This window comes from Ailuropoda melanoleuca, chromosome 4, assembly GCF_002007445.2.
Source record: "Ailuropoda melanoleuca isolate Jingjing chromosome 4, ASM200744v2, whole genome shotgun sequence".
Classification (NCBI taxonomy): Eukaryota; Metazoa; Chordata; class Mammalia; order Carnivora; family Ursidae; genus Ailuropoda; species Ailuropoda melanoleuca.
Window position 1 is genome coordinate 126,149,828 of NC_048221.1, and position 12,027 is coordinate 126,161,854.

The following is a 12,027-nucleotide window of genomic DNA, read 5'->3' on the forward strand; positions in this document are numbered from 1 at the left end:
TTACGGACAGATGTAACCCACAAAAACTGAAGCTCTTTTGTGTTCCCAAGTGGTTTATAAGAGTTTCATCAGATCCCAAGACCAAAACGTTTGAGAACCTCTGACCTAGACCACAGCTCTTTGAGAGGAGGGGACTGTCTTACTGGCCTTCACTTTTCTACTTCTTGACACATTGGAATTGCTCAGTAAATGTTTGTCGCATAAAAAATAGGAATTTACCACTGAATCACCACATTGGCTTGAGCTCTTGCTCAGCCTAATTTCTTTTTTATTTTTTTATTTTTTGCAAAATTCTAGTGTAGGTAAATTTACTTTTGTGGACCCTGTAGACTCAGAATAGTTGGAGAATTTTAGTTGAGTTACATGGGAATTGCAAATTATTTCTCTTCAGGAGAATTAGAAAAAAGAATTGAGGGTTGAGCATAGGAAAGGGACTTTTAAACAAGGAAGCAGTTAAAAAGTAGAAATATTTGTAGGAAGGAAAACAGACTTTGGTCAGAAAGAATTGTACTTATGTTTCTGAACAGATTCACGGTATATATTTTGGTATTAAATTATGGGCAGGCTCAAGATGATATAATTGGAAATGGATTTTATTTTATTTTTAATTTTATTTATTTATTTTAGAGAGGGAGGGGAGAGGGAGAAGAAGAAAGAGAGTCTTAAGCAGGCTCCACGTCCAGCAAGGAGCCCACGTGGGGTTCAGTCTCACAACCCTGAGGTCATGACCTGCGTCGAAATTAAGAGTTGGACGCTTAACTGACTGAGCCACCCAGGTGCCCCTGGAAATGAATTTTAAGGAAATACCTCCTCCGCTACACTTAGGAAAGTGAAGATTACTTCACTTTCAAGCAGTGTTTTGTTATTGCAATATTTCATGTCTTTTTGTGTCTCTCATATCATGGGAACTGGGAGTTAAAAATCAGTAACTTAATTAGAAAAATCAAGTAGGGACATTGAAAACTCAGATGAAAGATTTACGTATACAAGAGAAATATCTTAGTATTGATTTTTTTGTTGTAAAACAATTACATGATTCTTAAAATTTACAAGGAAAGAGGTCAGTGCAAGTCTTTTAAAACCACAGCTATCTCTAGTAAATGAACATGAATTATTACTATGTTAAGGTAAAATGTTATGGTTTGTTTATGATTTTTTATTTATTTTGTTTTGAGGAAAGCAAATTTTATTCATGAAGATGTCTTAGGTTCATTTCTGACCTAATTTCCCATTTCTTTTATCTTTGAGGTCTTGAGTCTTAAAACATTAATTTTCCCCATTACAGAGCTTGAATGAACTCTACCTTTAAAACTGGGGACTGACTACTCTAACATTTAATAAATGAGGTAAAATGAAAAGATTTTGGTAATGAAAGAATTGCTGCCACTTATGCAGTTATGTCCCAGGCACTGTAGAAGCCAGTTACATATATTATCTAACACAAGTTTTTTTAACTGTTTAGTAAGAAAAGTATTGCTATTGTTTTCCCATTTGACAGATGAAAAAACTGAAGCCAACAGGGGTAAAGTAACTTGCCTAGGATCTCACAGCTAGTATGGCAGACCAAAGTTTGAACCCAGGTTTGTCTTATTACAAAGGTCATGTACTTAAAATGCACTGTACTCTTCAAGATTGCAGAGAGACCATTTCTGGATATTGTGATTCTTAGGCTGATGAGTGGTCAGGGATATGAGTTTTATATTTATCAAGTTAAAACTGTTGTTTATTCATCAAAAATTGTGTACCTATTGTGTTCAATGCATTGTTATAATAAGTGAATTTGTTGGGGCGCCTGGGTGGCACAGCGGTTAAGCGTCTGCCTTCGGCTCAGGGCGATCCCGGCGTTATGGGATCGAGCCCCACGTCAGGCTCCTCCTCTATGAGCCTGCTTCTCCCTCTCCTGCTCCCCCTGCTTGTGTTCCCTCTCTTGCTGGCTGTCTCTATCTCTGTCAAATAAATAAATAAAAAATCTTAAAAAAATTTTTTTAAAAAAATAAGTGAATTTGTTTAAGGCAGGTCCAGTATCTCTTTTCCTCGTGCTTTCATTCACAATGCTTAGCTGTCTTATGCGGTCTCTCTGTGTACACACACACATAGAATACTCACAAATTGATGCATATATACATGTACATGTTTCTAGTTTGGTAAATCTTTGTTGAATGAATGAATGAATGAATAAAGTAGGTGAAAAAAACCAAAAGATAGCCACTGTTCTCTAATAATTTCAAAGTTTAGAGTGGGGGACCTAGGTGGCTCAGTTGGTTAAGCGTCCGACTCTTGATTTCGGCTCAGTCATGATCTCAGAGTCGTGAGGTCAGGTTCCATACACAGTGCAGAGTCTGCTTGAGATTCTCTTTCCGTCTCCCTCTGCCCCCCCATAAATAAAAAATATATATATAAGTGTAGAGGGAAGAGAGACCTGAAGAAAATAATACAGTATGAGAAGTGCTATGATAGTATAGTATATAAATACACAGCCCATAAAAGGAAAAATTGATAAAGTCAGCTTTATCAAAATTAAAAACTTCTTAAAAGATACCATTAAGAAAACGAGAAAACAAGCCACAGACTGGGAAAAAAATATTTCAGATACATCAAATTGCATGTCTTGATAAGACTTAAATCCAGAATGTATTAAGAACTCTTTCAGGGTGCCTAGCTGGCTCAGTCACTAGAGAATGCAACTCTTGATCTTGGGGTCACAAGTTCAAGCCCCATGTTGGATGTAAAGATTACTTAAAAAAAACTCAGCACAAGCCCACAACAAATAATTTTCAGCGAGAGTGTGAAGACCATTCATGGGGGAAGCGGTAGTCATTTCAACAAATGGTGCTGGGGAAACTGAATATCCACATACAAAGGAAATGAATTAGACCCTTTTTTTTTTATACCATATGCAAAAACTAACTCAAAATGGATCAAAGAACGAAACAGAAGACTTAAAACTCTGAAACCATCAGAAGAAAGCATTGTAGATTTTATGACTTTGTATTTAGTAATGATTTCTTGACTATGACATCACAAGTACAGGCAACAAAAGAAAAAATAGATAAACTGGAATTCATCAAAATTAAAAACTTGTTGCATCAAAGGGCACTTTAACATTATTTAGCTTTCAAAAGGAAGGAAATACTAGCACATGCTACAGCATAGATAAACCTTGAAGACATTATGCTAAGTGAAATAGGCCTGTCATTAAAGGACAAATATATAATTCCTCTTTTAAAAAGTTCCTAGAGTAGTCAGATTCACAGAGAAAGTAGAATGGTGATTGCCAGGGGCTGGGGGAAGGGAGAGTATGGGGAGTCAGTATTTACTGGATATAGTATTTCACTTGGGGAGGATGAAAAAGTTCTGAAGTTAGATAGTATGATGGTTGCATAACAATGTCAATATATATAATGCTAGAGGCTGTGTAATTAAACATGGTAAAAATGGCAAAGTTTATGTTATGACTATTTTACCACAATTAAGGTAAAAAAGACTACAAGTTAAGATTTAAGTAGACATTCACCGAAGAGTATATATTCTCTTGGGCTACTAATACATGAGAAAAGATTCTTAAAATCATTAGTCATTCAGGAATGGGATACCACTGCACAACCACTAGACAGTATTGAGTGTTGGCAGAGGATGTTAGAGAAACTGGAGGCCTTATATACTGGTGGTGGAATTGTAAAGCGTGTAGTCATTTTTTGAAAAATTGGCAGTTCTTAAGGTGTTAGTCATAAACTTACGATATGACTCAGCATTTCCACTCCTAGGTAACTACAGAAGAGAAATATGTTCAGTCAAAGACTTGAATGCAGATGTTCCTACTACCATTACTCATAATAGTGGAAACGGACCGTTGTTCATTCATTGGTGATTGGTGAAACCAAATACTGTATATACACACAGTGAAATACTCTTCAGCATTAAATGGAACAAACTGATACATTCTACATTCTTCAATGTATTATGCTAAAGTGAGAGAAGCTGGACAAAAAAGATTACATGATACACAATTTCTAGAAAAGGCACATTTCTAGAGACAGTAAATCAGTGGTTGTTGGGTGGGGATTGTGAGCATGAGTAGGGATTGATGGCAGATGGACATGAGGGAGATCTTTGGAGGTAATGGAAATGTTTTAAAACTGACTTTGATGGCTGCGCAACTGAATTTACTAAAAATCATTGAACTTAAAGTTTAATGAGGGGTATTAGAAGGTATGCCTGCGTGTATATTGGAAAGTCAGAGAAAGCATCACCCAGAAAGCATTGCTTGAGTGGAGAGTTAAAAATAGGGTTTGGAAAGAGTGGATAGCACCTATAGAGATCACTGTGAACCACCGTGAAAGAGCATGATTTCAGGGAGATATATGAGGCTTCTTGTGTAGTTGTAGCATGAAATTTGAAGGTGGGAATGTCAGAAGATAAAGCTAGGAGTAAATTTAAAGTAAAATGTAGCCTACTTATAAAGTGTTGGATTCTAAGCTGTTGTAATAATCTGGCAGGAGTATCAGGGTATTATTACAGACTTACTCTTGGTATGCTTTTGTATTCACAAAGTTCAATACAATGTTGAAAAATGATCAGAAGGAAGAATGTTTAAAACTGAGATTAAATGTTTTTCTACTCTTGAACAAAATCATTGTACTTCTAGGGTATTGCATTCTATTTATTTTCAAGACCCAGTTAATGTTAACTGTTTCTGCTATATCTTATCTAACGCTTCTTCACCCCTACCTCCTACAGAGTCTCTTCTGTTTCTCTACAAGTGTTACAACACTTCTGGTGTGGTACCATAAAGCTTTCTTGTAAAACTTTTAAGATCCTTGACAGCAGGAAGTAATTGTATTTTCTTCAAGTTTGTAATGGCAGTATTTGGCATTATATTTAGCACACAGTGGGCATTCAGTGGTCAATTTGCTTGGCAGAACTTTCGAAGAAGGACCCGTAAAGCATAGATCAAAGGGTTGGGGGGAATTTTACATGAAAGCAGTCTACAAAAAAAAGTACTGAAAGGGCACATGGTGAAATTTTATAAACTTTTAAAGGATTTGGCTTTGGGTTGAGGTAAATAGTTCCCCATCCAAATTTTGAATTCTGCTTTTCATGGATTGTTTCTTTTCTACGTTAGAATTTTAGAACTGGAAAAGGCCTTTAGAGATTATGTAATGTAGTTTTCTTTACTTATTTTGTGACCTTGAGCCAGTTATGTAAACCTTTCCAAGTCTAAGTTTTCTCAAGTGTAAAATGAAGGACTCCTATATATACTTCATTGTTCTAAAGATTGATTGAAATAATATTTAGAAACTTTTAGTCTTCAATTCAGTAAGTGGTTAGACATTACAAACCAAATGAATTATCTAAAATTTACCATAAATGTGTGGCTAAATTTGGGCTAGGAACTCATGTCTTGAATTTTGATCCAGTGTTTCCTCATTGCCTCATCTCATAATTGGTTCTTCTCTCCATGTTAGTGACCTTTTCCCATTTTCATTTGCAGTTTGCATTTTGATCTGGGCTGGGGAAGAAAATTGCAAGGTTTACTCATTCAGTCCATGCTAAGTACACATTAGTATGTCCCAGTCACTGTGGTAGGTATAGGAAAACAGATGAATAAGGAATGGTCTGCGTTCTCAGCGAGTTTGGTGTCTAGAAGTGGAATATAGACCTTGTAGGAAAACATAAAAATTAAAGTGAGTAGAATTAATGTGGATGATGTGGAAGATTTAAGCAGCCTATCTTGCAAGGGGGACATCTGGGGCAAAGCCTCCATAGAGGAGTTAAACAAAGGAGAGATAGGTAGTCACCAGTGGGAAGGAACTGAGGGATGTGAGAATGACTGGCTTAATACTGCTTGGGAGTTCTGTGTGGAAGGTGGCGTCACTGTGGAGCATTCTGGGGAGAAACTGAAGGTATAGTTTATTTGCAGTGAAACCAGGAATCCGGAAGATGCAGTGGAATAGACTTGGTATGAAAAGAGCCCAGGAAAGGAAATGACTGAATAGGAAGTAAACAGAAATAACATACAACAAGTCAGTGTTGTTAGCATTCTTCCAGTTCTCTAATGTAGATTCTAGGTAATTACTTTCCAGCTCTTATGCAAGAAGTCCTTTGAGATTTGCCATCTAACTATTACAATCAATTATCCTTTCTGTTATTATTTGCTGACTCTCCCAGGTGTAGTATAATTTATTAATGACTTAGGTAACTGGTCATTCTCCCATTATGGTTTAGTCCATAGCCTTAGGACTAGGTTAACCCTAACCCCACATGAATGAAAATTGAAAATGGTACTGGAAGTTGAAGAAATTGTAGTTTGGTATAATAAGTAAGCTTTTAATTCTCTATATATTTAATGTCTTTGTGTGTATGTGTATGTGTGTAGGTTAAGTGTATCTTTAGAATACAGTATGAAGAGGTCTTGTATATTCAAAGGCCTATTGAAGAAGACAGAAGAAAATTTTTCCAAGAATTGATTCTCAATCAGGCATCAATGGCTCCACCACGGAGGAAACACACTGGTAAATTTCCTAAAGCTTTAGGAAAATGGGGGGAGGGGGATGGCGAGTGGAATTAAGAAATGCCCTTTTTTGGAGTCACTTTTTTAAAAAAACGTTTCTTGTGGAAGTAAAGTCAGTTTTTTAGACTCTCCTCTTTAGATGGACACATTCTCTTTAGATGGACACATCTCTTTAGATGGAGTGGTCATTGTGTTTACCTGTCTTGAGATTGTGAAGAACAAGCCTCATAGTTAAGGCTTTACTAACAGGTGACTGTTAATGAAGTATTCTTATCATTTTAATCCAGATGCTCTGGTAGATTTCACATTCTGAGGCTCAAAAAGTCTTCTGTTCTGCTCTGTTTTAGTTAATTTAAGTACAGAGGACTTGAACTGTAAGTTTGAGAACATCAGGTGGTGTGCTGAGTGCTTTCTGGGTCAGGGTGGGTGTGATGGGTCAAGAGCTGATTAGAGTGTTTGCTTTTTCTGGTTTATTTTTCAAATATTTATTTAGCACCTAGTATGTTAGGTATCTTATGGTAGGCACTTGGAAACCTATCATGACTTTGTTTTAAGCATTAGAATTTTCCTGGATTTGGCCTAATAGCACAGTATTTCAAATTTCAGCCCCCTGACTTAAGTGAGGAATGCATTCTAAGTCCCTCAAGAGACTGAATCTTAAAGATGTGTAAAAGATAAAGTCTTCTTTGTAATCTTTCAGCCTCTTCTTGAAAATAGCCATCCTGTTGCAAGTTTTTAAGTGTCTTTCCCCTTGTTCTTTTTTTTTCTCGTATAGTTCTTGTAGGATATTAAATACTTTTCCAACCCTTCCAGGTCCTTGCTTTTTCATATTCTACTTCTGTTTTTTATTGATTACATTATCCAACACTTCAGTCATTTTATTGTTCTTTAGTGACTCCTTTCCACATTTTCTCAGTTGTAAAAATAAGCACCTATCAAATGGCTATAGTTGTGGGGCTTTTCCCCCCCCTAGAAACCGTGGGAAATTAAATATGGAAGTTACACCTTCTGATTATTGGTTGTTGCCTCCTGTTAATCTAAATAACAGTATTTAAAATATTTCATTATGAAAATGATTCATTTTATCTTGCAAACTTCCAGATATATTTTAGTCTCATAGATTGAATTTTCTATGTTAAAGATTAACATAATTCTTTTTTTCTTTTTTGAGTTGCTTCTGTTGACTTCGATTTTTCATTTTAGGAGCTATTTAGAAATCAGCCATAATCCTTAAAATTTTAATCCTGAAATTCAGTGTGATACTGGGAAAATACTTTAAGGAATTAGGGAATGATATGTTTAGGGAAGTTAACACTTTGTGAGAAGATTGTTTGTTTGTTTTAGGGTAGATAGTGAATATTATAGATTTTATATATCACTGTAGACTGGGTTTTCCATCTTACCCATTTCTTTGGGATTCTTGTTTTAGTTCCTTTTTTCTTTTTGAGGGAGAGAGAAGGTGGGGAGGGGCAGAGAGAGAGGGAGAATCTTGAGCGGGCTCCATGCTCAGTGCGGAGCACCACGCAGGGCTTGATCATGCAACCTTGAGATCCAAGCTGAAATCAAGAGTCAGACAGGTAAACAACTGAGCTACCTAGGTGTCCTCAATTTGTAATTTTTTTTTTTTTTTGCTCCCTGCATAGTTACATGCCTATTCACTACCCCTACTATGTTGTACTAAGAATATGAGTGTAGAAGACTTGTCTAAAGTTAGAACTCTTGGGGCGCCTGGGTGGCTCAGTTGGTTAAGCGTCTGCCTTTGGCTCAGGTCCTGATCTCAGGGTCCTGGGACTGAGCCCCACGTCAGGCTCTCTGCTCGGCAGGAGTCTGCTTCTCCGTCTGTGCTCCCTCCCTACCTGTCTCTCCCTCTCTCTCAAATAAATAAATAAAATTTTTTTAAAATAAATGAAATTGGAACTCTTTTGGGAGTGGGAAGGATTAAAGAATTGTCACTTGACTATTTCACTTTCATCCATATAAGGCAACCCCATTTTGAGAAGAAGGTTTTTAAACAACATTGACTTTAAGCAAATCAATATACAGTTCTTCACCTAAAGATATTTTGTTGATTTGAAATATTTCTCATGAGTTGTATGTAAATCATATTTCAAAATGAAATTATTTAAAATCATATCATTTGTCATTTAAAAGAGTCCTGTGAGTTGTTTTATGGAGTAAATCTATTCTCTAATGTACTGTTGGTTTCTGTTCAGATTTTTACTTGCTGGGTTTTCAAGTGGTTTGTATGTATTTGGAATTCTTTTTTGAGTGAATAACAAAAGTAATTGAGGTACTGGCCCTGCCATGTTGGAATCTTAACATTTTCTTCTATTTTCTTTAGGTCTTTGTGCTATGGAAGTGCTTCCCCTTGCACTACCTTCTCCACCTCGTCAGTTGTCAGAATCAGAAAAAAATCGGATGGAGGACCAGGAGGAAAATACTTTAAGAGAGTTGCGGTTGTTTCTCAGGGATGTAACCAAGAGGCTGGCCACAGATAAACGCTTTAACATCTTCAGCAAACCGGTGGATATTGAAGAGGTCTTGTTTCAGTAGTGTGCAAACAGTGAAGTTGAACTGGCTAAAAGAAAAAAAATATTGACATCTTTTTTTGGAAGGAAAAAAAGCAAAGGCATGGATGAATATTACCCCTAGCCTGTAAAATTTTAATCCATGTGATAACTACTGATGTCATCAGCAAACATCTGGTGACTTTTGGATGAAAATAGTGACCAATTTGTATGTCCTCTTAATTAGGGATCTTTGTGATCTCTTACTCTTCAGTTTAAGAAGAGGATTAAAAGTTACTTTAGTGAAATGTCCACACTAGACTATTTTTATTCCAGGATAAATCTTGCTCTTAAAAAGTATATTGGTGTTAACCAATAAATACCAGTTAATTTTGGCATTTTCCAAATTATGTATACCTTAGTGAAAGAGGTGGCAAAGAAACCTGAAATTTGTCTTTCATATTTTGGAAATGCCTGTGACTAAGATGCTGTTTGAAGTTAAGCATATCCTATGCAGCTAAAATTGTTTTTCCCTGCAAGGATTTTCTCTGCTCCCAGTGGAAAATTTCTCACTTTTTATGTGTATTGTTTTGTGTGTCCTTGTGGGAGCATGGTTTGTGATGATAAGAAATTTTCCATTTGGAATCTACTATAATATTGTAGATGAAATTTTTTTTTTTTTTTTTTTTTTTTTTTTTTTTATCCTGGGATAATATAGTGTGTGGATGAACACAATACAGTCTTTACTGGCCGCCTTCTTATAGTTCAGACTCCATGTTTGAACAGCTTTGGTGTTGTTAGTTTTAAGTTTTTTCTTCATCTTTTTTTTTAATTTGAATTATGAAATGATTCCTAGTTTAATGTTGCGTCCTTGTTGTGAAATCTGTATTTTTGGACCTGAGCAGATTCCTTTGGAATCATTACCTCATCTATGACTGGAAAGAATGAGCTAGCATTATGTTGTTTTTCCCTCTGAAAATAGCTATTCCCCCCCCCCCTTTTTTTTTAGTAAGGGGATTATCTGTAACTTTATTTGTATATTTATATTTATCCACAACACATAGTTTTATCCATTTGATCCTTTTAACAACCTCACAAGGTCATTATTATTATTCTTATGTTGCAGCTAAGGAAACTGAGGCTCGCAGGCAGGTGACATAGCCAAGACTCAAAGGTTTTTAGAAATTCAAAGCCCTCATTCCTTACATTATATCACAGCTATCCCTTAAATCTTTTTCTACTGAAATGACAGGAGTTGCCTAATTTGCTTTTGCAACTAATAACATTTTACATTTGTGAAACATTTTTCCCCTGTTAGTGTTATCAGATAATCTTAAAACTATCAGCCCACTTTAAAGATTAGTTTAGATGTTTATTTTTATGTATTTATGTATTTATTTATTTATTTTAAAAAGATTTTATTTATTCATTTGACAGAGAGACAGCCAGAGAGAGAGGGAACACAAACAGGGGGAGTGGGAGAGGGAGAAGCAGGCTCCCAGTGAGGAGCCTGATGCGGGGCTCGATCCCAGAACACCAGGATCACGCCCTGAGCTGAAGGCAGACGCTTAATGACTGTGCCACCCAGGCGCTCTTAGATGTTTATTTTTATTTTATTTTTTAAATTTAATTTTATTGTTTTAAAAGATTTTATTTATTTATTTGACAGAGAGAAAGACAGCCAGCAGGAGAGGGAACGCAAGCAGGGGAAGTGGGAGAGGAAGAGGCAGGCTCCCAGCGGAGGAGCCTGATGTGGGGCTCCATCCCAGGACCCCGGGATCATGCCCTGAGCTGAAGGCAGATGCTTAACAACTGAGCCACCCAGGCGCCCCTAAATGTTTATTTTTATTTTAAATTGGGTATGGGACTTTGACACTTAATTGATAAGGGCTTGACCTTAAGTCAGCCTCTCGTACTGGGAGTAAACCAATTTTGCCTTTCCCCCAGAGAGCTCTTTCATTCTAAGCAGAAGAGATGATCAGATTTCAAATGCCTTCCATGGTAGAGTAAACATTTTGTAATGGATGGTAAGGCATTGGAAGGGGATAGAAAATGTTGGTCAGATAAAACTTTTATTCAAGGGTTGTGTTTTCTTATTTTCTCTTTTATTCTTTCTTACCTTCATTCTGTTACTGGTTCTCTACTCTTAAAGGTGAAATCATAGAGGTCTCTGTGAAGCATGAGGGAAAAATAAGATAACATTTATTTATTTATTTTTTAAAGATTTTACTTATTTGAGAGAGAGAGTACACACTGAGGGGGGGGTGGTAGGGGGAGGGGTGGAGAGGGAGAGAGAAGCAGACTCCCCCCTGAGCAGGGAGCCAGAGCCTTGGCTCATGCCAGGATCCCTAGGTCATGACCTGAGAGCCGAAGGCAGATGCCTAACCGACTGAGCCATCCAAGTGCCCCACAAGATAACATTTAAATAACCTAAAACATAAACATTTGTATTCAGATAATGAATTTGAAATGCCTAAAAACTTTTTATGGAATTCCAAAGCAGACTTCAGAGAAAACAGAAGTTTAGAAAATAAACATTGAATTTAAAATTAAATATTGGGGCAAAAATTTTATAATCTTTAGTAATATAAATTTTTAAAAAATATTTTATTTCTTTGATAGAGAGTGAGAGAGCGAGTGAGCAAGCATGAGTGGAGGGGAGGGGCAGAGGGAGAGGGAGAAGCAGACTCCGCACTGAGCAGAGAGCCCGATGTGGGGCTTGATTCTAGGACCCTGAGATCATGATCTGAGCTGCAGGCAGATGCTTAACTGACTGAGCCACTCAGGCACTCCAGTAATGCAAATTTTTATAGTGCTTTGCAGGTAATAAACAGTTTCCATATGTACACAAGACATGCCAAATGCCAGAGCCAAGAATCCAACTGATATCTTCTGAGTATTGTTTGTTCGGTATAGCTTCACTACCTCCCCTGTAGGAGCATTTTCAGTTCCTAGAAATTAAAAAATAAATTATAACATGCCCACACAGTTACCTAAAAATTTAAAAAC

General features: G+C 36.6%; 1 protein-coding gene across 1 annotated transcript in view; it reads left to right on the forward strand.

The window, feature by feature from the left end:
• ATAD2B (ATPase family AAA domain containing 2B) overlaps positions 1-12,027 on the forward strand; it is a 152,189-nt gene that overhangs the window by 106,494 nt on the left and 33,668 nt on the right. The window contains exons 20-21 of the mRNA XM_011235412.3: positions 6,377-6,512; positions 8,853-9,049. Coding sequence (XP_011233714.2) covers positions 6,377-6,512; positions 8,853-9,049 — 333 coding nt within the window. The remainder of the gene's footprint in view (positions 1-6,376; positions 6,513-8,852; positions 9,050-12,027) is intronic.